The sequence below is a fragment of the Artemia sp. Qi Xiang Cuo genome, chromosome 11, assembly GCF_049724085.1.
Source record: "Artemia sp. Qi Xiang Cuo chromosome 11, ASM4972408v1, whole genome shotgun sequence".
NCBI lineage: Eukaryota > Metazoa > Arthropoda > Branchiopoda > Anostraca > Artemiidae > Artemia > Artemia sp. Qi Xiang Cuo.
This window is the reverse complement of record NC_142804.1, coordinates 67,804,659-67,830,903: the sequence shown is the minus strand read 5'-3', so window position 1 is coordinate 67,830,903 and position 26,245 is coordinate 67,804,659. Positions and strand designations below refer to the sequence as shown.

At 36.7% G+C, this 26,245-nt stretch overlaps 1 protein-coding gene across 2 annotated transcripts in view; it reads right to left on the bottom strand.

The window, feature by feature from the left end:
• Positions 1-26,245, bottom strand: part of LOC148947268 (cholecystokinin receptor-like) — a 274,183-nt gene that overhangs the window by 46,709 nt on the left and 201,229 nt on the right. For both annotated transcript variants that reach the window (XM_089096964.1, XM_089096965.1), the window contains exon 4: positions 18,776-18,990. In XM_089096964.1, the coding sequence (XP_088953090.1) occupies positions 18,776-18,990 (215 nt within the window). The remainder of the gene's footprint in view (positions 1-18,775; positions 18,991-26,245) is intronic.

Below are 26,245 nucleotides of genomic sequence, written 5' to 3'. Positions count from 1 at the left end.
GGTTAGTTTGCAAAATGTGATTTTTTTTTATTTAAGTAAAAACGATCAGAATTAATAAGTTCATTATAAATGGGGCTTAAATAGATTTCTCCCGTGTCTTTATTGAGAGCAACACCTTTCGGTGAATGTGCTTTTTTATCTCAACTGCCTCCATGAAAACTTGGATGAGACCTTTAACAGGGGCAATAATGGAGGTGTTATCAAATAAAACGAAATGGTGCGGGTTGTCATACGCATACTGAGCCAAGGCGGAATCAAAAGTCTCAGGCCTTTGGCGTAGCTCCATAGCTTTGTCGATTGAGGACCTGTGTTTCAACAATCTCTCCCCCAATTGCTGGTGGGTTCTTCCAACATAGAAACAGCCGCAAGAACATGGAACCCTATAAACACCACTGCCCAGAATAGGCTGGTTTTATCTTTACCGCTGTTAAAATAGTTCTGGATTTTATTAGAATTTTTGAAAGTAACATTTAAGTTATGTTTTTTAAGAATTATTTGCAATTTTTCACCTAATTTGGGAAAATAGGGCAAAACAGTAAAAACTTTCTTATCACCCACTAAAGGGACTATATCCGTTGGAGGTTGTGGAGATGATGAATCTTTTTCTGCCTATTTTCGTCTTTTTTCTATGATAAATTCCAGTAACTTAATGGGATATCCATTGCAAAACAAAATGTCCTTGAGATAATTTAATTCTGGGATTATATGAGCCTTTGAACAAATTCTTATGGCACGATCAACTAAAGATTTAACTAATCCTCTTTTTACACAAGGAGGGGGGGGGGGGGGAAGAGAAATGCAAATACCTATCATTATGTGTAGGTTTTCTATAAATCGAATATTCAAGGCTGAGAGATTTCTTGAAAATTAAGACGTCTAAAAAAGGCAGTTTATGATTATCTTCCAGTTCCGAGGTGAACTGAAGGTTGGAATCGAAACTATTAAGATGAGATAAAAAAGATTTAAGTTCTATCTCAGTAGGGAGGCCCTGTCGACTCCTGTACGAACACATGTGCTGCCATCTATAATCGAGTCTAATGCTGACAGGTTATAATTTATTCATGGATTATTGATCGATTCTAACAGGTCAATGACACCTCTTTCAAGGTCGATTTATTTGTTGTTTCTAGGGGTAATGACTGCGGGGCGAAGTTTGCGCATGCGCATTGAATTCTAACGGGGCATTGTATTAATCTACTAGAGGGGAACTAGTTTTCTGAGAAATTGATTACATAATCGGCGGGGAATCATTGATTCTAACGGGAACAAGATCACGTGTCTCTTTCTAAGCCAATCAGGGAGTCGGAAATATTAGCGGGACAGGATTGCAGAGAATATAAGGAAAGGAATTTTGCTACAGTTTTTATTAGTGTGTGTAGAATTCAAGGAGTGAGAACAGTTTGACTTTACTCATTAGGATAAATTTATAATAATGATGAGTGGAATGTTTACACTATTAGAAGTTGATAGTGGAGTTGGTGGCAATGATACAAGAGCCCCAAAAATTGCGGTGGAAATCACGAGAGGATCACGGCTTTTTCTGGAATGGGATGAAGTATATGCAAGATATGTGACATCCTCGAGCAAATTTAAAATGGAGGACCAATTATGCTTCGCTGCAAAAGTTGATATAGCGCATGTGAATAGACTTCAAAGTGCTTTAAGTGCATTAGTGAAGCATATTGAAGACAATAAGCTGTATCGCTAATTGTACATGTGTAGTATTATTGTTGTAATTATAAAATAAAATTGTTTCGAAATCGAAAATGTTTCCTTTCTTTTTTTTAGAATGTTAGGCTAACGAATCACGGTCAGTCTAGAGTCAGCAGTCAGAGTGATAGGATTGAAGAATGAATATATTTGAGAAAGAGAGAATTAGATCGAATCTTGTAATTATGGAAAAACATTTGATTTTGGATGATGATTTTTTCGGGTTATCCCTTCAACGGAAGATATTCTCACGGGGAACACTTGACAATATAATGAAAACTGATTATCCCCCATTGGACTAGTCTATTAAGCTTTTACGATATGACTCAAATTCGTTAACTCAATTTTTCGATAAGTTATTTGGAATAAAGCAGAATTTTATCATAAATATACTTTTGAAAACATTGCCATAGATTCAGTGCAGATGGCTCCCGCTTCGAAAGAGGTAACGTCAAAGAGTTACTCCTCTCACCATTCCTCCTTCTGAATTTATCGAACGAGGATCAGTTTCGGTTTAGCTGTGGGAGAGTTTACATCGGAAACCAAAAATGTTCTATACATATCCACTATGCATGTACACTATTGGTAGTTGGATATCATGTGAGAATTGCACAATTATTGATGACTATAATGAAAAGTGCAAATTATGTAATCCTTGTAAATTACATAGAGGATATGGAGTACAAATTAAAGGATGTAATTCATGTCTTGAAGTGATTTGTGACTCTCACCCTAGAGGAATTCCGTGCTCCAATTGTCTCTCTGACAAATGTGATCAGTGGGAGAATACTTACCCCGGTATGATTGAAAAGAACCCAAACGTGATTTTAGTTTATTTCTACGAGATTGGTATCGTCGTGGATTTAAATTATTTTGGGAGGAAGAATCTGGTCTACGACTCAATTGTTGGGGTAACAAGACAATTTGGTTTCTACGTCATCGTTGTGACGACTCTGCCTATTATGACTATAAACCTAGTGATTTTTATTTGGCAGTTACCGACTTTGATTCATCATTTGAAAACACTGTATGTGATATTGCTTCAAATAGACAGATTGAAACTCGTGAATTTCACAATATGAATGCAAATAGTATCATTGACTATACAAAGAGATATGACAAGAGTGAAGTTACATTATACTGTAGAAAATGTGACCCTGACTTAGCAGCCAATCAAGATCAATATACAGTGAATCCAAATGATTTACCGGCATTAGTGGTTCACAACAGTTGCCTATACACCGAAGAAGAAGAAATCTAAAGTGAAGATTAAAGACATTGTTGTATATACATTTTTCATTTATTAATAAACAAATTCACATACATTTTTCAAGCACTTTACTCGTAGGGCACTAAAATCAATATTATACAGGTCAGAGAGGATATTTTCCACCATAAAGTTGTTCAGACGTGAATTGTCTACATAAATGTTGAGAAACTGCTTGTAAGTATAGCCACGACATCGGAACACAAAATATAGTAGTGCATGGAAGCCACAGCTTTTAGTCGTCAGATCCTGCCCTCTCTTCCGATTTTTAATAATAGTTTTCCCACTGCTCTCAATATAGTTGCTGATGTTTGGAGTATAGAATGTATAGGGTAGACCAAGAGGATCAAAAAATTCTATATTCTTCATAGTTTGAAAGATGCAGAACCAATGACCTGTCTGCACAGTCGATGGACTGCTATTAACAATAATTAGGGTATTGTTGGCACGTTGAATTTTTCCAAGAAAGTCTGAGGGCAGACAATAGGATCTGTATTTGGACATGTAGGGGTCCATATTAAATATATTGATTATTTGACTGGTGTTCATGGTGCCAAGTCTAATAGATCACTGCCTTCGGGAGTGATTTCCCAATAGGTTTCATATTGATTTATTGAGATTAGTGAAATACTTTCAGCTAATGGGTAGGCAAATGTACACTCTAAACGCACACTCCCCGTACGTACTATATTTGAATCATGATCTAGGGTTTGCATGGTCAACTCATATAAGGTACGTGAGCCTGTGGCAATATTACGTTGATTGGTGATTGTATGAGGAACAAGTAGTTTAATATCATTTCCACTAGCTCTCAGTTTTTCCACTGCCAAAGCAACAGAACTCATAACCTGTTTTTTGCGTACACGTAGTATCGCAGAGGTGAGGGAGACAGTTACATCAGGATTGGCAGCAAGTTCTTTTCGTAAAATGAAATTGAAAGGAGCAAGCGTCAATTTTATATCCACTTTAATATTGGGTGGTAGCCATTGGGGTATATTAAATATTTTATGATATATTTTCCAACTAGATGTAATTCACTAGTTGTAACATTTTTAAGTGCATCTGTACTATCAGTATTAGTAATAAATTCATATCCATTGGAGGTGCCTCTCGATTCATTGTATGACTAGGGTGTCTTCAACACGAATTGCCTATAGCTTGTATAATTTGAGAGATTGTTGTTTGTGCTCACCAGCGTCCCATTGATGTAGACACTAATTTGACGAAATAAATTACGTAATATACAATTTTCATAGAATATTCCATTGGCAAGAATTGGCAATGTTTTATCGGATTACCGGACTCTCATTCATAAATCTATAAATGTTGAAGACATGTCCATAAAGTAGTCTTCATTGGAATAAATTCGAAAGTGGATATTATCGGAGAGGGGTTGTTGTGGATAAAATTGTTCATAGTAGCCATGTTTTACACTCACATCAACATTCTCTGCATTGATTAGATTCAATGAGGAGGTGATTGAAGGTTGAGAGTCCTTATGCGGTAGGTATGACATCTTAGGAAAAGAAATCTAGTTTCGATCAATCAATTCTCTTCCTGAGGCTTCTTCTACTGTTTACAGTGCGTGTCGACTTTTTCCTTGTTTTCTTTGACAGGGGTGATGTCTTACGTTTCTGTCCTGAGCAGAGACTGATGAGTGATGCACTGTTTCTCGACCTTTTTAAACTTTTTCCATTTTCTTTTAATCTCTCGCAAAGGGTTCGCGCACTAGACCTAAGATTTTCCGAATCCATATTTTTTAAATCCTTGCCAGAGCCCCAATCGTATAGTTTAGAGGATGCAAAATCCGTCGCAGCCGGTACAATATATTTTCTAGCCAGAGGTAGTGCAGAGCGAAACAGCTTAGCAAACCAACTGCCAAGACCATAGCCAGACATTGACGAGCGACCTTTGTAATAGTCCATTCCATTGCCCTGCTGTCTTGGGCAAAGAGTATTAACATAGCAGTCAATATAGGACAAATGAATACTACTTTTCTATTAGACATCTTGTTGTTGTTGAATGATGGGTCGAAAATGACATGTAATCACAGCCAAACCTTTTAATATTGCTAGGGGATCACCTAATTCAGTTCTTAGTGTTAACTGACAGAGTTCCAAATAGGAAGTGTTTACGGGGATATCCTGAAGATGCTTTATATTGTAGTGGTGAATATTTTCTTGATTGGTTTTTCGTTCAAGAACTCGTAGGAGGGGAATATTGCTATTGCCAACCCGGGATGTTTCCACAAATGAAGCGTAGAGAAGTATACTAGTGTCCGTAGCGAAAGCAGGCTGGTAGACAGCAAAAATAAAATTTTTATTTCTGGCACTCTCGAAATATTGAGTTTAAATGCAAGACTCTTCCTAAAATAGTCATCAAGGAAAACATTTTCACTAGGAATAGGGGAAAAAGTATATATCTTGCCCTCTTCCTTTGAATAGTTTAAATGAAAGGCCTCTTTTTTACGAGCGGAAATTCTTTTATTCATAGAACGACATAAATCATTCATACAGGTGAGTTCTTCCTAGGGTAAGTAAATATATTGATAATTCATCCAATTGATCTTTTGAATATGTTCTTGATCACCTGAGGGTGGCGGCCAATCATAGGGTCTCATTTTTATATCATATTCGCGATGCTTTCTCAATATGTCATATCTATTTTTGAGAATACAGACGACAAGAGCCACTTCATACTTTCCATCGTCGAATTTGATGGTTGGAGAGAGTTTCGTCCAATAATCACTTGTTCTATTCAAGTCATTGTAGAGAGGATCAGAAACATTGGACATGAAAGTCACATAGAAATCATTGGGCATTGTTAACGTCTTCAACACTGACCCAAGCATCAAAATCAGAGCTGTATCCTAGCCAGCGAACAAGCAACTGTCTCTTGCCCCTGCGAGTATGACTCTTTAATATCTTTTCAATTGGATAAACTTTACTAGTGTTTCTAGCTTTTTGTAGTTCGTATTCATAAAAAATACCGAGAATCTCATAATCTTTGGTGTCTCGCAGTCGATATGTCGTGGGTGTAGTATCTAGGATTTTGAACTTTTTAAAAAGTTCAGTGCTCCATAAATAATTCCCCTTTTGCAAAATATTGGTGGTTCTATTAATTAGAACAATGTCAGCGATATTAAATTTCTTCTTTTTCTTCACATTGAAACTAACACTAGAATTTTGCTTTAGAAAAGCATCATATCTATTTTCACTGTAATGAGCTTTCCAAGAGTCTGAGTTGGACAGAGATCGATGTGGTCGATGGTTGTATACTTGCATGATTTTATCTAAATCGTGAATAAAAGCAGCAGTATTTTTCAGTGTACAATATCGTGCAATTAATGGACGAATCGTTCTTATCAATCGTTCAGCCAATGCAGGCTTTATCGGGTTGCTGCTATGATAAAGTGTTGTATTATATTTCAATAGAACCTTTTGCACATGAGGATTAACAAATTCGCTGCCGCGATCCTATTGAATTTTTTTATAGCAATCCTGTTCAAGAATACTTTCTAAAACATTAGAAACTTCAACACCTCTCTTTGATTGCAGTGAAACGGCATATGCATAGCGACTAAAGACACTGATTGCCACTAGAATATGTTTGTAGGGTGCATTGTGACGTCGTTGAATCGTATCTAAAGTTAAAAGATCGCTTTGTATTATAAGCAGAGGGAAAAAGACCTTAGTTTGTCGAAATTGTTTGCCACAAAGCCTATGATTCCCATGCAGGTTTGAACTTGGTTCATTTGATAGATACTCTTTTGCTTTTTTAATATGCTGCCATCTATGTTAGAGGCAACTTTATAAAGCGTTGTGGGGGAACCTAGACATCCCGCTTCACCAATATTTTCATAGACATGCTTCAGAACTTAAACCATTTTGAATGCAAACACGTAGCGTAATGTCCTCCCCTTTTGCACACTGGAGGGTGAATCAATCCGTCTTCGCTTTTGACTAGCCACTGGTGTCATAAAATCATTGCTGCTGCTGCTGCTGCCACTAGTATTTTCCAATATTGAATCATCTTTTTTAAATGGTGGTGTTGGCGTTGTTGGAGGACTATATTCTCTTAGTTTCTTTAGAATTTTCTTATTGCCAATAAGACTTTTGGGGAAGTTTGATGTATTTAGAAAGGTATATAGATTATTATCAAATGATAAAAGTCGTTTACAATTTGTAATCATATCACAAATTAAATAAACAAGATTATAACTTTTTCCCTGAATTATAATTCGTTTCTCTGTGCTATCAACTTGAACTTGAACATCAGTTTCCAACATGAGATATGTTAATACTCTTTTACTCTATTCTCGGTAAGTCACTGGCAATAGGTTTCCAATTATTGTCACTATTGAATTCAATTCCTTCTCCTTTGATTGTGCAGAATCTTGAGGAAATGTTTCCTGTTTAGGGGGATCTTTGACGATGACGGTGGGTCTCTCACGATAAGGTCTATGTTTGTCCACACGTCGCAATGCATCTTGAAGTAAAACTAGCTTTTTATCATCGGCAATATTTTCATCATTAATGAATTTACTTAGAGTGTCTTCAAAATGTTCCATGGGCAAGAGGACAAGCTCAAATGGTGTCAATTTATAGGGTTTAGCTATTCTGTAGAGAAAACTGTTTACAAGTCCTGCAATTATTGGCAGTAACAGAGTAAAAAAGCTACCAACCCGCTTGAAGGAGACGTTTTCTTTAAAAAAATTTTCTTTTTTGTTTGCAAGCCAAGGCACGTACAGTGGAACGATGTTGCTTTGTTTGTTGTCTAAGCCCTTCTGGCAAGTTTACATTGCCCTCAGTTAAATTTAAACAAAGTTCAGATATTAGATTAATGAAATCATTGTAAACACCGTGTTTGAATATGGCCTTCCTGAGTGGAGGTTTTAAGTGCCTAAAACGGAAAATAAATGCTGTTATTCGTGTAGTCTCTTCAGTGTCATGATGGCAACTAATAACTTTTTCTACTGTTCACCGGAAAATATACAGTAATTTCTTTGTCAAAAATATCTGTGACTACACGTAGATCCTCGGGTGTGCTCTGATTAAAATCTAGCAAAATGTAGCCGTAGGGCTTATTTGATGCCTGAGTGTACGCTGACAGCAGAAATTTGGGAGCGCCTGGATATATTTGTCTATTGAGAGTTATTAGCGAACTAGAGTCACAAATAACCCGGTAGATAATATAGATGATGCAATTCAAAGCAAGGGTTCTCATACATTTGCTCTAACGAAAGAGGTTGTGTAGAGCTAGGGTTATGGAAGTGTTTTCATGATGAGAGCGAATAGTAAAAAGTTGTAGCATTTCCTGTGATAACTGTTCAATGGATTCAGCCAAATCATCAATAATCAGCCATGAGTTTGGTTCAATACTATTGAAAACATCAAGTCCCCGTATGAATTGTATTGGTATGGATGTGAAAATAGCTTTTATATGACCGCAGGATTCTTGCCAAATACTATAGCAATAATAAATTTTCTTTGTTTTTTTCAAAAACATTTTATTATAACTCTGAATTATTTTAGCTAAAAGTGTCGTTTTCCCCGACATTGATGGACCACACAGAAACGTCCTGAATGGTGTTTTAAATTGATACATACTGCTGTTGCTGCTGCTGTTGACATCAGTCAGACTACAATTAACTGTAAACTATACTTGTCCTTTGAAAAAATAACAATATATTTTCCCATAGATCTATCTACGTTAACAAGAACAACAAAAACAATATTTCAATCATTTATTAACATAAAAACACTTTTCTGTTCAACAAGAACAACAACATTTATTAACAAGAACATCAATATTTATTAACAACAACAACAATATTTATTATCAAAAAACACTGTTTTGTTGATCAAGAACAACACTATTTGTACAACGACATTTATTGTCATAAAAAACACTTTTTGTCCAGCAAGAACAACACTATTTGTACACACATACATTTTTTTTGTACAATAAAACTATTTGTACAACAATATATTAACATAAAAACAACTTAAAATAGCACAGTTGAACACTATAAATTTAAAATATACCCTCCAACCCCCGGGGATTGCGGACTGAAGGCCGGCCGCGGAGGGGGGATCCTCCAGCCCCCCCCCCCCCGCCCGGGGGCGCGGGCCGAAGGCCAGCAGCGGGCGGGAACCCCCACCCCCGGAGCCGCGGATCGAAGGCCGGCCATGGGCGGGCCCCCCCTCTCCGTGGTCACTGTGGAAAAACTGTATACAATAGTCGCCGCCGCTGCTGCAGCATTTGGTTAGGTTTGAGCATTTAAGTTAATTCATGAAAGGTTAGGTTAGGTTTGAACATTTAAGTTAATTCATGAAAGGTTAAGTTACGTTAGAGTATTTAAGTTAATTTATCAGGTTAGGTTAGGTTTATGTTTGGTTAATTTAATTTGTCCAGACCAAGTTGGTTGCGATAGTGTACACATTCAACCTTGTCTGAAATTCTATAGTGGCCGTGGGGGAGTAGATTTACACCATTCTCTAGGACAAAGACTTTGTCGGATATACATGACATTAGATTCTTTTCAACTCTAACAGTATCATTTTTATGCTATAGAGAGCGAATTGCTAGCACTTGTGCTCTCGGCACTAGACTACTCTCTACACAGTTTCTATAGACACTCATGTTGAAATTGTTCTTTACAAAATGTGCAGGCACCCCTTTACACTCCTGTTTTACATCTTTGTTGTGAGTTTCTACGCAATAAAATTTAGAACCCGGGAACATCCCATTGGATATCAAATCACTCCCCGTCTCTGATTTTAACATGAGTAGCTGATTGGGAGCCTGACGTTTCACCAACTCGGGGTAGAGGAATGCATTCCAGTTAGTGAAATCCACCCGCGAGCTGATGTGTCCCCCATTTTCTAAATCTCTCAATAAGTCCCCGGTTTTTACTTTTAACAGCAGAGAATCTGTATCCCCATAATAAACTCGAACCTCCTCCTTCCCTTGGCCATTGTACCTTGCACAAATTGTAAAAAACTACAACATGAGCTTTTTGGAAATTTCAATTCCTGAACTACCTCCTGCTATTTTCTTGTTCAGTACCACATTTCTTTTCTTTCTGTGTAGAAGAACCATGCTTGCCTCTATGCTCGTGAACGACATAAAATTGGGTTCTGCAATAATTCTTGCACATTCGTGAAGATCAGTCACGACGTCACAACGGGATCTGTTCTCTACGCTTTCACACATTTTGCCCAACGGTGAATTTAAAATGAGCTTGTACATTTCCTTTTCTACTTTACTTTTTGCCCGAGAGTATTTATCGACAAAGGTGTCGATAAACGTCTTCAAATAAGGTTTTTGACTGAACTGCAGGAGCCTATGGATTTTGGTGGTCTTAAAACCATTGTTCACCATCCAGCACAAAAGCACATGATGAACAACAACATTATGTTTAGGGTCCAGATCTGCTATCAGCTTCTGCTTGAAGAGGGTCCAGTCCATCCCCATATCCTCAACCAATGAACGATTGTATGGGCTCAGTGAGTCCTTGGTCACTAGTCAATTGATACAGGGGAAAACAAAATCTCTGAGAGAATCATGAAGCGCCAATGGAATGAGTCCGTTAATTTCAAAGAACCATCCTTGTGGCCCATTGTCCTCAACGGTGTGAATGTTGGGGATCTCACAAGGATTCTCAAACCATTTATAGTTTCAATACGGCAAAGAGTAGTGAGACATTGCCGAGGGATACAATGAGTTCATGTCAAGGAAAACTGCATTTGACTTTACACCAGTGTCTTGCCCGCTTGGATCTGCTGTCAAAACGGGATCTCCATAAAAAACATACCCATACCCTCATCGATCTTTCTACAAAAATCAGTGATCAACCCTATTTCTTCTCTACTAATTTTTAAATCAAGTCCATCACCAAATGTGGCGTGGAAAATTAATACCCTATATCTAGTCCAAACTCTGAATAGATTTGGTCTGTGTTTTTACAGACAATATCTAACAGAGTTAAAACGTCACTGGTCAAGTACAGTCTAAATAATACCACCCATTTTTACAATTACCATTAGCCCAGACCCTCTTGGGAAATTCGTATTCCTCGGCAGTGCATTCACTGTTGGTGAGTGAATTATAGAAAGCTTCAATTGGAGGTAGTTTTTCCTCGCTTAAGCGAGTGCCAGAACAGTAATAGTCGTATGCCTATACACCTTTACAGGTCATACATTTCACTGTCTGGAAAGTGTTGTTTAAGCAAAGGAAAACCATGAAAATTGTCGCTTTTCTGCACTTGAATCAATTGACTCAATGCATTGGGGAAAATACTAAATGAATCTAAAAACCTGATTTTATTCAGGCACGTATGCCCGTTATTCACTACCTACCATTTCAACTCGAGAAGCACTAGCTTCTATGCTGATTTGGGGATAATATTATAGGTAAATGAATTGTTTACCCATGGACTATATACTCCCCCTCCCTCCCTGTACATACCTGCCAAGCCGGTAAAATAAATTTTAAATCATAATTTGCGTTGTGAAAGAAAACTGGTATAAAAAATTGCTGGCTTACTTTCACATTGCAAGATTGATGTGCTACCCCTCTAAAATTACTACCCCCTGATGATATTTCCGGCCACAAATGATTGTGGTCTCCGACTTTCCCCTTCCCCCATCTTTTCCCCCTAATCCCTTTGCCCTTAGCCCTCTCTTCAAACTCCCCCTTACAAACCCAGCATATTTTTTTTTATTTTTAATCGCGAGACGATCCTCTGCAGACAATAACATTGGGTAATGGGTATTTTACAAACAATAAATAGTTCCATTAGCGGTTCAAATTAATTTGGTCAGTGCCTTGACCATGCACCCACCCTCATCCAACGTTTCAACTATTTCTAACAACTGCATAGTGTTAAAACTGTCTCTTTGCGCGTGGGCAAAGGAAACCGCTATGGCTAGATGTTCTTTGATTCGATTCGGAAATCGAGAATCGTTCACTTCCACTAGCTTTGCTTCACAATCCAAAGAGATTTTATTGATTTGTAGGAATGTATTTGGGACGCTTTTAAAACGTAAAATGGCCCTATCACCTGAAACCGTTTCCACTGACTGATAGCCATGCCGTCTACAATGCTTCATATGGTTCCGTAGTTTTAAATCACTAAGAAATCGAGACAGGCATGTTGGACAGTAGAAACGTCTCCCAATTTTCTTACCCTCCCCCAAAAGTCTACTGATGTCTGTAATTTGATTGAAATGGCCAATTGCATTGGGTTCACTAGGTGGTGTGTACAACAACCAAACCTAGTGCTTCATCAATTCAATTGATCGGCCCCTTACTGGGAATAACACCCCCTTCTTATTAGAACGAACTCCATCCTCAAATTCAGTTTCATACTGAACCCCAGTAACGCCGATATTTAAATGGGCATTGGCCCTTTCAAAAATATCAATGGATCTTAGCGTTACTGGGTATTTTTCCTCTAAACAAGTGAAATATACAGTGGAAAAATTGGAACCCACCTTCCTTGTCTTTGTAGCGTCACGTGCTAGAGGTTCGAATGCTGACATGAGGAAAGCATATATGAAACATTTTTGACCTGCTTTAAAACAGATACGTTGAACGCCCTTGCAACCCTATAAATCAGGATTATATTTTAAAACTATAGACCTCTCCCCCGACCCTCCTGCCCCACCTCTTAAAATAAAATCTTTTTTTAAATTTACAAATATTTACGCTTAAATTTTCAATAAAAATAACCACAGATCCACTCCCATTCTTGTTACAATTTTCGAGAAGCATAATAATGTGGCCTACCAATCCATAAAAACTGTTTCGTAATTTTCTAAATGCGGATAGACCACTAGCATCTCGGTATGTACATAATGATCATAAACCTCGCTTTTACCTTCATTTAAATAAAACACCTTTAAAACAATTGAAACCTTAATTGAATCCCTACCCCCCCCCCCCACAACTGAATCTGGTTTTCTAACAGTGCACGAATTCTATCTACATATATACGGACAATTTTTATAGGGTCAAATAAAAAAAATCCCCCCCCCCATAAGCGAATTAAAAGGATCCCCAAAAGTTGCAGTGTAAACGACTATCGTATTTAAAATTGAATTTGAGAGCTGAAAGTCAGGTAGTCTCGTAAATTTGGTATTGTCACCCTCCTCCTCTCCCTCTTGTATATTATCACCACCCCCTCACCCACATTGTTCAACAATAGGGCTGTATAAATCTATTTCATTTGTTTGAAGTGTGTTCATGTAATCTGAGGGGGGAATGTTCCCTGTTAGTTCCCGGGTAAAATCGTCTAAAAGCTGCAAAGTGTTTGAACTTAGCAAAGGCAAGTCCCCCTGCTCAACTTTGCTACTATCTACATTAAAATAATTAGTTAAAAAATCATCGATATTGTCAAGTATTTCATTAACTATTACTATTCCATGGTGAATTGTTGCAAATGAACTCCACAGGCGCATCTTCTTCTCCAACTGACGAGCAGGGTGGAGATGGAGAATATGGAACCAATGCAATCTATAAAAGAAAATTGCTTATTTTCAAAGTGTCTAAATCACCCTATTTTTAAAATTGGATTATTATCTACAGGTTTATATAATTTAAAAGGGCCTGCGCTTCAATAAATCTTCTCATGGTAGGTATGTATCTTTTTCTTAACCCCCTCCCCCCCCCATATAAAGACTGAGTACTCAAAATGAAAGCTATTACATTTTCCATATTAAAATATTTATTATAACTAACACCCATCCCCCCTTGCAAGTCAAAGGATTGCAATTCAAAGGATTTACTGTCGCCAATTTGATCAAAAAAGAATCTTTATCGTGAAACCAATATAATGCATAATTCCCTGGTTTCGTAGATACCGGATGACCGTTGACAAGATGTGACAATTACCCCTATTTAAATCTTTGCGGAAATATTTAAGGTTAGCGGCTTAAATGGAATCAGTATATTAGTAGCTAAGGGTTGACAGAAGTTGGCTGTCACTTTTAGGTCGAATTATAGAAACCAAGAATTTATCAAAAAACAGAATTATTTCCAATGAAATAATTAAAATCGTTAACGGGGGGGGGGGTTTACATGGTAAAAAAGAGTGTATTTTAAGCTTTCTATCAACTATAAACATCACATAGTGGAGATTTTTTTGTGTGTGGGGGTGTATACCCTGAATTTGAATTTACTAGAGGGGGACTATGTAAAATGATTTTATTTGGAAATAACCTAAGAAAATTTACTAAACAGAACTCACATTATTAATCATTGCAGCTAAAGTTTCCTTGTCAATAATATTTGATCCTCTATCCATGGTGGCCTGACACTACATGATAATTTAACCTCAACGCATGTCCGTTATATACAAATCTCAAGGGAAAATTGTGATGTAATGGGAAACCTTACCTAACTTTCCTGATTGACTTAGAAAGAGGCACGTGATCTTGTTTCCGTTAGAATCAATAATTCCCGCCGATTATGTAATCAATTTCTCAGAAAAATACTTCCCCTCTAGTGGATTAATACATTGCCCCGTTAGAATTCAGTGCGCATGCGCAAACTTCGTCCCGGAGTCAATACACTTAGAAACAACAAATAAATTGACCTTGAAAGAGGTTGCATTGACCCGTTAGAGTCGATCAATAATCCATGAATAGATTATAACCTGTCAGGGTTAGACTCGAGTATAGATAGCACCACATGTGTTCGTAAGGAGTCGAAAGGGCCTCCCTAATTATCTCTCTGTGATTTCACACAGAGATAACATCATCGACAAACCGGCCTCAGAACCGGTGTTTCAGAGGAAAAGTATTCAAAGCGGAGGTTTCAATAAATTTCATGTAAAAAGTGGCCAAAAAAGGTGTAAGGCCATTGGGAGGCCATTTGTTTGGGTGAAAAATTGATTGTTGTACCGAAAATATAAGGAATATCTATTGCAAAGGCGAACAAGTCGTATAATGGTTTCAATATCTAATGTTTTGTAATCCATCCGGTCAATATTATCTTCTAGTTTCTTTTGAAGAGCAAATTCACATTTTTTTATATCACATGATGTATGTATCGAAATGGCATCAAAACTGGCCAAAATTGTGTTTTTTTTGTATATCAAGGTTTTTTAATTTTTCAACAAGGTGTCCTGAATTTTTAATGTAAGAAGCTTGCGTCGACATAAGAGGACGAAAAATTGTGGATAATCATTTTCCCAGTCTGGAAGCTGGCGAACTATAAAAGGCTACAAAAGGCGCAGAGGAACTCCATCTTTGTGAATTTTTGGTAGACCAATTAATTTAGGAGCAGAGCACCCTTTAGGGTAAAACATTTTGTACATTTGTGGAGTAACGAGTATTTCTTTTTGTAAAATTCCCCGCTCTTTTCGTACTTCACGGGTGAACTTGTCGGTGGGGTCTGACTCTATAGGTTTATAAATGTGAGTGTCAGACAAAATATCCGTAACTTTTTCGTTATATGAGATTTTATCAACGATAACAATTTTATTCCCTTTGTCAGCCCTGGTGATAATGATGTCTGGGTCTTTTGTTAAATTTCACAGAATTTGTGTTTCCTGAGTTTTTGAATTAGAGGAATAAGGAGTGAAGTCAAGAAGATTCTTAACAACCTCCCCTCGAAGTAAATCTGGGTTTTCCACAATACCTCCTGAGCCAAATATACACGCCTCCACACTGGATACTATCTGGATACTAGATATATTGAAACCATTATGCGACTTGTTCGCCTTTGCAATAGATATTCCTTATATTTTCGGTACAGCATTCAATTTATCATCCAAACAAATGGCCTCCCAATGGGTACGAGCCATTCACCTTTTTTGGCCACTTTTTACGTGGAATTTATTGAAACCTCCGCTTTGAATACTTTTCCTCTGAAACACCGGTTCTGGGGCTGGTTTGTCGATGATGTTATCTCTGTGTGGAATCACGGAGAGATAGAACTTAACGCTTTTTTATCTCATTTTAATAGTTTCGATTCCAACCTTCAATTCACCTTTGAACTGGATCATAAACTGCCTTTTTTGTACGTCTTAATCTTCAACAAATCTCTCAGCTTTGAATATTGAATTTACAGAAAACCTACTCATAATGATAGGTATTTGCATTTCTGTTCCAACCGCCCTCCTTGTGTAAAAAGAGGATTAGTTATATTTTTAGTTTATCGTGTCATAAGAATTTGTTCAAAGGCTCATATAATCCCAGAATTAAATTATCTGAAGGACATTTTGTTTTGCAATGATTCTCCCATCAAGTTACTAGAATCCATCGTAGAAAAAAGACAAAAAAGGCAGAAAAGGATTCATCATCTCCACAACCTCCAACGGATATCATCCCTTTTGTGGGTGATAAGAAAGTTTTTACTGTTTTGCCCTGTTTTCCCAAATTAGGTGACAAATTGCAAAGAATTCTTAAAAAACATAACTTAAAGGTCACCTTCAGAAATTCTAATAAAATCCAGAACTATTTTAACAACGGTAAATATAAAACTAGCCCTATTTTGGGCAGTGGTGTTTATAGGGTTCCATGTTCTTGCGGCTGTTTCTATGTGAGGTCCTCAATCGACAAAGCTATGGAGCTATGCCAAAGGCCTGAGACTTTTGATTCCGCCTTGGCTCAGCATGTGTATGACAACCCGCACCATTTCGTTTTATTCGATAACACCTCCATTATTGCCCCTGTTAAATGTCTCATCCAAGTTTTCAGGGGCAGTTGAGATAAAAAAAAAGCACATTCACCGAAAGTTAGCTCTCAATAGACACACGGGAGAAACCTATTTAAGCCCCATTTATAATGAACTAATTAAATGTGATCGTTTTTACATAAATAAAAAAATCACATTTTGCAACCTAACCTAATCTGTGATGATGTTTTCCCTGGAAAGCGTTTAGTTTTTAAAAATACTCTGTATAAATTAAAAAATTGAATTCCCATTCAGTACTGTATTTTTTCATTCAGTTACCCTTTCACTGTTACATGGAGAGGGTCTTCAAATTTTAGTTGTGCTTTATTTTAAAGTTTGAAATTTTTTTTATAGTATCCTTCGATTTTTATTAGTAATTTAAATGTTATTATCTTGCACTGAGGGTGGTCAAGCGGAGGTGTTGACCGAAATATTTGCATTTGAGTCCATATTTTTCACTGGCTTGTATAATCCTCGTTTTTCTCTTTTTTTTACTATAGTTTCGTTTTATTATATATATATATATATATATATATATATATATATATATATATATATATATATATATATATATATATATATATATATATATATATATATATATATATATATATATATATATATATATATATATATATATATATATATATATATATATATATATATATATATAAATATATATATATATATATATATATATATATATATATATATATATATATATATATATATATATATATTATTATAGTCTTACCTCAGCTGTGCTTAGTGAATCTGCAGCGCTTGTGGCCAGCTTGTATATCTCTATACAAATTTAATTCTTATCTAACACTAAATATACCAGATTTATATTGTTTTTGAAATTTATTTCGATTCAGTATGCGGTCCTTAGAATGTCGTGGTGCATTACAACGAACGCTTACATAAAAACACCGAAAGGCAGAAAAAAAGAAGACCAAACTAGAAGCTGTTATTAAACATATTAAACATAAACGCTGTTATAAAAAGCCTTATCCCGGGGAGGGGGGACGGCGTTTGAACCCCTCCTCACAATCTTTGTCTGGCTAGGAAAAACATAACAAATGCATGTAAACAAATTTTTGACGTGTTTTTAAGGTTTTTATTGTATCTCCCGTCCCCCCGAACAAAAATCTGGGTACACCCTTGCTACAAAAGGACTATAACACCTATTCGTTTGGCAAAACAAATTTCATTGGAGAAATAAAGTGACTTTTGCATATAAGGCCGTAAGCAGTCTCGTATTTTTCCATTTATTCTAAATTTTAAATTTAGGGGTTCAGTTTATTGTAAATTTAGTAACTAGGAAGTAAAGTTGTTTACTACATTAAAATCATAATGTAATATACTTAAAAAAAGTCGGCTTTTACTGTCCAAATATCAAATTTAAAAAAAGTACAATTTTAATTATCAGCCTTCAAGTCAAAGACCAAGACTGAAATAGTGATGGACGATATGTCTGTGTTGTAAAGAAGAGATGAGAACCAAAGGTCTGAGCTGCTGCTGAAGCAAAGGGAGGGTCCTATCTGCGAGATAGGACCCTCCCTCGGCTGCAACTCAAAGCGAAGTTATTCGGCCCACTGGGAGGATTATAATGTGGGTAGAAAGCATTGTTGTATGATATTATTTTAACTAGAGCTACGTAGAATCAGAGTTCTGGTAGAGTTGCGTATGTGGAGGGTGTGGGAGTATTGCTTGAAACATGGATATAAGACTGCGGTCGGAGGTATAGTGGTAAAAACTCTATTCCAGAAGATAAGGGAATTATGTCGCTCAAGAAATGGATCAGTGGAGAGTTGTGTGAGTTTTGGTAGGTGGGGGGCCTAAGCGGTATGAAGATTCAGTTAAAAGGAAGGACAGTATTATGACTAAAATGGATAGGATAACTCTTTTATTCGTTCACCTTTAAGGAGTAAAAACTTGCGCGAGTGATCATTTCCCTTGGAGTAAAAAACAATTGTTAACACAATTTTCTTCTGTTTTAATTAAATCAACACATGCCAGTTACAGAAACATTTACAGGAATCAAGACTAAAATTCCAACAAAACGCATGGTTTGTAAGAAAACAAAACAAAAACTTAACATAAACTTACGGACTGTTTGTATTAGTCAGCTGATTAATAGTTCTCGTTGAAATCCACAGAGCCTTTATCACATAAGCATAGCAAACGATCATTATGAAAGCTGGAGTAACAAACAAAAGAGTTAACTGGTAGATATAAACGAAGTCTCGATTCTGGGTGACGCATGAATGGATAGGAAGAGAAACACTTCTATCTGGAGATATATACGTTGCTGTGTATACACCCTAAAATTGAAAACAAACCATTAAAAATATTGTCTCTTCGCCTGTTTAGCTATTGCAAAATCCTGACTGAAGAAGCCAACTTACAAATTTTATTCCCTGAACGATAGGGGGGAAAAGAGGGTGGATTTGCAACCCTGTTAGAAGATTATGTCCCTGTTCCGTCGTCTTCTTTGGCGAAAACGGAGACCTAGGCCTTGTACTGATTAACCGAAGTAGGAAGTGCCTAATAGAGACAAGTGGAAAACCAGCTTTGTCAGTCAGTGCTTATTTGTTCAGGTTCGTCATTTTGATTGGTCTATTATATCAAAACCATTGATTCGTGCAGGTAAAGTTTCAGACTAGTAATTAAATTGAATAAGGACTAGAATACCTGTTTCTCGTATGTGCTCTCTTTGTTTCGCCCCCTCCTAGATTTTGAAAATGACTTTAGTACGTATTTTCATTTCAAAATACCCCGTTTTTGGTATTTTGACTGAAAAATAGAAAAGAAACAACAAAATTCCCCCTCCTCCAAATAATAAATTAGTTTTTTCCTACCCCTACATTTTTATAACACATTTATAACGTATCAGCATATTTACATTTGAAAAGAGTATAAAAAGGTACATCGAGTTGTGATAGAACTTCATGTACTACCTTGGTGGAATCAATACCTAGCACGTAATAAACGGCCAATTGGGAACAGCAAAAAAAATTACACTTTGAAACAGGCCATTACAATCTAGTGGTTAGGACATGACGTTGTGGTTGTTGTAACCTAGGTTCAACTCCGAAAAACTGTAAACTACAATGGCTAGTGATATTTTCCTATATATGTAGAATTCTAAATAGCTATTGCTGTAGTGAAAACACAGAACCGACACAAAAAAAGAGGATTATGAGCAGACAATTTCTTAAGGGGACTAATGAAAAAGTCTCTCAATAGTCTTCTAGAGGCTATGAAATAGATTTCCTATACCAAATTAACTCTCTAAAAAATATAAACAAGCTTAGTTGTTTAGTGACGCGCTAGTTTTTCAGAGTTCTAGAAATATAGTGAAATACCACGAATGGGTCTACTTGAACCAGTTACCCAAATAAATGTTACATAAACTGCGAAGCATTAATTTTTATTCGTTTAAGTTTCATCTTTGATATTTATTTTCATCAGAAAACCTTTTTTTAAAATTAACATATTTTTGGCCTATCCTTAATGCTGCGTTGCGGAAAACTAGGTAAGTCCAACGGTAATATGTTATCTAGGAGACTACTAACACTACTTCTACTACTAACAACTCACCACAGTGCCAAGCCGCCTGAGGCCAACACAGCTACGCACACGCTTCCTCCATCCCAATCTATTCAAAGCCTCTCTTTTGTACACCATCCCAGGAAGTTCCCATTTCCTTTAAATCTTCCTTTATGACGTCCTCCCACCCAAGGCAAGGACGACCTGCTTTCCGTTTAGCCCTAGACGGTTGGCCGAAAAGGACAATCTTTGGCAATCTGTCATCCTTCATCCGTAGAACGTGCCATAGTCACCTTAACCTTTTTCTCATTATAGCCATAGAAAGCGGGATAAAACCGCATTTTTCATACAGCCTACTGTTTGAAATTCCTTCGATCGGCCGGGTACCCAGAACAATCCGTAGACAATTTCTCTGAAAAACATCCCAGCAAATCTTCGTCCGCTTTTCGGAGCGCCCTTGCTTCAGAGCCATATTTGACCACTGTCGTCACTGTAGCTTCTAATAGTCTAATCTCGGTTTGCAGACATATCTTCCTATTTTTCCAAACTATTATTCTTCCAAACTGTGAAAAAACACCCTGAGCCTTGTCTATTCTGCTTATAACATCTTCACCTGCACCTAACGTCTTTACTAATAATACTACCAAGGTACGTAAAGCTGCCCACCTGATCAGTATGTTGTTACCCAACATCCCCTTTTCATCTTCGCCTTTTCCCAGCCTTAGTAACTTAGTCTTCTTAAAATTAATTTTCAAACTATACTCTTTAAAATGTTTGTAGTCATGACTTTTCTTTCAGGTTTAGCTTCAGATCAGTTTTTCTGTTTGACCTTAGTTGGAACTTGTAGTTTTGCGGAAAGTTAATGAATATCCTCAGATCGTCAGTACCTAATAGTCACCCTAAGTTAATAAATACCCAAAGATAAATACCCTAAGATCGTCAGGACCTAATAGTCACCTAGTAGTGCATCCGTTATGGACATATTACAAAATGTGGGTAGAATCGAGCTATCGCATGACAAAAATGATATAAGGCCACTGTCTAAGGCTACTAAGTCAAAGGCCTTTGACAGAGTTAAGCATAAAGGCTTATTGGAGATGTTCAAAGTATGTAGAAAAATAACCATCTTACTAGCAGCTCTGAAGGTTTTTCCTTTGGCACGTTGGTAAATGAAAGCCCCTTTATGAAAGTGCTTATCTGTTTGATTATTGCTGAGCTAACTATCCGAAATCGATGCTTATATTAAAAAGTACTAACTAGGCTTTTTACTTTGACAATATTGTTCTATACTTCAGCGTAGCTAGTGATTAACACTAGCTAAGCTGAAGTAAAGAATAATATTGTCAAGGTAAGCAAAACTTAGGTGACGCTAGCGCTAAGTTCGGTCAGATGAGAAGTTCGTAGGGGGTTTAATCTTGGCTTCTTATTTGAACTATTACTTATATCTTATTTGAACTGTTATTTAAATTTATGTATTTGAAATTTTTTATTTTTTTTCACAGGGCCTATATTTGGCTTTATGGCTGATGAAGGTTCTGTTTTGTTCTCTTGCTGTTTTTTGGGGGGTCGTAAATGACAAGTGTGCTTAAAAATTATATTCGATTATTTAATAATACTCTTTTCAATCTCGTGCTCCATAAATTTGTTTCTTTACCAGGTATTGGAGTTTTTATTAAAAATTATTCGAGAATAAATGAACCAGAACCATTTTTATTCGGAGATACATATGTTGCTGTGTATACACATTAAAAGTGGAAAGGAACAATCACAAGCATTCCCCCGTAAAACTATTTAAAGTGTTGAAACTGTCCGAGTCCGACATTAAAACTTAAAACGAACAGAAATTATTCTGTATATGAAAGGGGCTGTCCCCTCCTCAACGCCTTGCTCTTTACGCTAAAGTTTTTCATTGTTTAAAAAAAAAAATATAGTTGTGAGAAAGTCAAACTTTAGCGTAAAGAGCGCGGCGTTGAGGAGGAGACATCTCCTTTCATATAAGGAATAATTTCTGTTCGTTTTAAGTTTTAATGTCGCTACTTACTTTCAGTTAAAAAAAAAACTTGTTTTTTTTATTTAATTTTTGAACGTTTTTGAATAAATGCAGGTTTTGATTTTGGCTCACCGTACATAAATAATTAAAACACAATTTTCAAATTAATTTACTGTTATTTGGTTAAATGGCTTTCTCGAAACTTGTTTAATTTTATTTACGAACGTTTTTATTAGTAATAAATATACGTAACTTACGAATTAACTTACGTAACGAACTTCTATATTCATATATTTTTAAAACGTATATTAGGGGGTTCGCCTCCCAGTCAATACCTTGATGTTTAAGCGAAAGTTCGAATTTTGTTCCAATTCTTTAAAAATGACCGTTTAATCACAAAGGCCGTTAATTAGAATAAATAACTCTTATGAAAGTACTAAAAAATCTTTGGCTTAAAGAGCGAGATATTGACTAGGAGGTGAACCTAATCATATATGTAATATTTTCTGTTCGCTTAAAGTTTTGATGTTGCTGCTGTTGCAGTTGAAAAACTTGTTTTTTTACATTTAATTTCTGATCTTTTTTTAAATAATGCTGGGAAGTCCGGCGTCCCCTTCATAGCAATGTCCCTTCCCCCATGAAAAATTCCTTCATGGAAAGATCCTCCCAAATAATCCCCAAACCACCCCCCCCAGTACCAGGAGAAATCTCCACTGAAAACGTCTATATACTTCCCAATAACCAATACTATATGTTAACATTGGGTAAAGTTCATAACTTTCAGCCCCCCCCCTCCGGGAACTTCGGGGGATTAAGCCATCCTAAAAGACATACTTATAATATTTTTGAACATGCTGAACAAAATGGCTGTCTCAAAATTTTGATCAGGTGACTTTGGGACAAAAATGAGCGTGGGAGGGGGCCTAGTTGCCCTCCACTTTTTTTGGTCACTTAAAAAGCGCACTAGAACTTTTAATTTCCATTCTAATGAGCCCTCCCACGTTTTTGTAGATAGGAGCTTGAAACCTCTACTGTAGGGTTCTCTGATACGCGGAATATGATGGTGTGATTTTCATTAAGGTTCTATAACTTTTAGTGGGTCTTTCCCCCTTTTTTCGAAAATCAGCCAAATTTTCTCAGGCGCGTAACTTTTGATGGGTAGGATTAAACTTGATGAAACTTATATATTTGAAATGATCATTAAAGTCTGATTCTTTTAATGTATCTATTTGTATCAAAATACCGTTTTCTAGAGTTTTGTTTACCATTGAGCCGGGTCGCTCTTTACTTACAGTTCGTTACCACGAACTGTTTGATTGCTGATGGCAAGATTCTAAAAAAATTGTTGAAAAAATAGCCTTCCCCGCCAATGGGTGGGTTCGGGTCTGTACGTGTTGAAACAAGTACGAACCTGAACCAAGATATAAGGTCTAGTCCCAGGTCTAAATGTTAAATATATATGAAATTCCAGAAAGCTCTGTAAAATTGAAAATTTCATAGCAAGCAAAAAAATAAACTAGAATTCGTTTTTTTTAGCTTCAGTTTTCCTGAATGCTTTTGTGGAAATTTAGAATATAAACATAGTTTTAATTTAAAAATTCTGAATAGACAAATCTGTGTTCTACATAAATTCTAACATTAAATAATGCCCACGAAATCCAGGAGCTATTACAATTCTGCTTTGGTTTATTTATGTTTTTTTGTAAGCAATAAAAACAACACGATTTTTTCTGGAAAATTAATTTCCAGACATTTTACGTATTTCAAAAGAACGTTTTTCTTCATTTCGACTACAAATGTTGAAATTTTCATCTCTGTTATAATTGAAACAGAAGAAGAAAAAACTATGAGAGCAGCAAGGCTGCACCCCAGTCCAATTAAACAAACTTGAGTACCTTTTGTTCATAAATACATATCCCCACTTTATATATTATTAGACAAAAAGCCATCGAAACATCTGAAACGAAGGATGCTTTTTTGTCTTTTTTTTCGTAGAAAGAAAGCTTTTTATCAAGGAGGCACAGTTGTGCCTCTATAAAGAGGCGACCCACCACAATGTTAAGCGATTTCCGGTCCTAGCGGTCGCAGAGCGACAGCGGTGATCGCATTTTGTAGCCCAAGCTTCAACTAAGAAACGCGCAAAATTTCACCCCCCCCCCCTCCGACTTTATCTTCATGGGTAAAAGTGGGCTAAAATTTGGAGGTTAAGCTTTACTAGGGCCCGTGAGCTTATTCTCTAAATTTCAGCTGAATCCAATCACCCCTTCGATGTTGTCCAAAAAAAAGATAGAGCCACTTAATGTTCATTTCTCTTTTTTTTATTAGCCACGCCTACCGGCCACATTTGGCAATGAATCCGAGTGAATGAGTACTCATTCGAAGTGAAATTCGACCTGTTAGGGCCTTTTGATATTTTCATACTGAAAAAATTATCCCCCGAATTTACATTTACGAAAAACCTCGTTTTCCTATAAGAGCCCCTGTTAATTTTTCCCACCACAGCCCCCTTTAACATCGTCTGATCGGACTTAAATCTACAGGATAAGCTTTACTGGGGCTTGGAAGCTTATCCTTAAAATTTCAGCTCAATCCGATCACTCCTTCTCAATTTTCTAAAAACAAAATATGAAGTGTTGTGGGGATTTGCTTGCATCAAAAACACATCGCCCAGAATAAACAAAATGTAATGTCTCTGTGGTAAAGTTGTCGCTATTCCTGACTGTCAGGCGAAAGATCCGAGTTCGATTCTCCGTCAGAGAAATTTTTTATATATTGAATTTAAAGTTTAAACAAGAAACTCAGTTTCTTTTTTAAATCCAATCTATTAAATCCTTCGGCTCAACAGGCGTCTCCAGAAGAATATCACAGTCGGCCTTCAGGTTACAGGTAAGTCTGCACTGCTTTGATAACATGGGGCCTGGGACGGCTGATAAAAATCTTACTGTGCATTTGATTTGAGTATTCAGGAATTAAAAGCCTTAACACAAGAATCTTCAAAAGCGGGGGGTTTGGGAGGCGGCAGCCCCCCATCTTTAACTCCTCAAAAGATCAGCTAACAGTTAGTCAAGCAATAATAAGTTATAAACTGTACAAAAACGTGCAGAAATTATTTGAAAAAACTACGTTTTATAAAGAGTTAAAGAGGCTGAGTCACAAGTTCGAACCTTAAAACGTACAGGGATTAGGAGGTGCAGTTGGGAGCTGCCGCCCCCAAACTCCCGCTTCCGTATATGAAAGGGGCTGTGCCCTCCTCAACGCCTCGCTCTTTACGCTAAAGTTTTTATTGTTTAAAAAAAGAGTTGTGAGAAAGTCATACTTTAGCTTAAAGAGCGAGGCGTTGAGGAGGGCACAGCCCCTTTCATATACGGAAGCGGGGGTTTGGGGGCGGCAGCCCCCAACTGCACCTCCTAATCCCTGTACGTTTTAAGGTTCGAACTTGTGACTCAGCCTCTTTAACTCTTTAGAAAACGTAGTTTTTTTTCAAATAATCTAGACTAAAGAACAAGCATTTCAAAATGAGCCGCCTGTGGCTAAAGTTTTTTAGTTGGACACAACGGAGGGGGCTCATTCGATTTGAAATCGATGTTCTAGTTTCCTTTTTTAAGATTCAAAAGTGATCGAAGGGCAGCTAGCTCTCTTCCTACCCTCTTTTCCGCAAATACATCCGATCAATATTTGAGATACCCAACTGAGTGAAATAGCCAAAACAAAATTGGCTTTTTATGTTGAATCCAAATATATAAAATTCCGTAATTTTTATGTTACCCATCATTTAATTGACTTTGAAGTCTGATTTCCTGTGGTTTATCTTTTGCCAGGCCAAACAAGAAAAATCCACAGGCGTTGTTTCTGTGTGCAATATATTTACCGCAATACACAAAGTCCACTTCGCCCTTACAAGGGGAGCACCATTACACTGCCTATGTTCTTTTTAATATTTACATTTCTTTATCTTAATACATAATAATACCAAACATAAAAATACATCCATTATTACCAGTTGCTACAGTACAGCGGCTGCAGGACTCTCCTCTGGT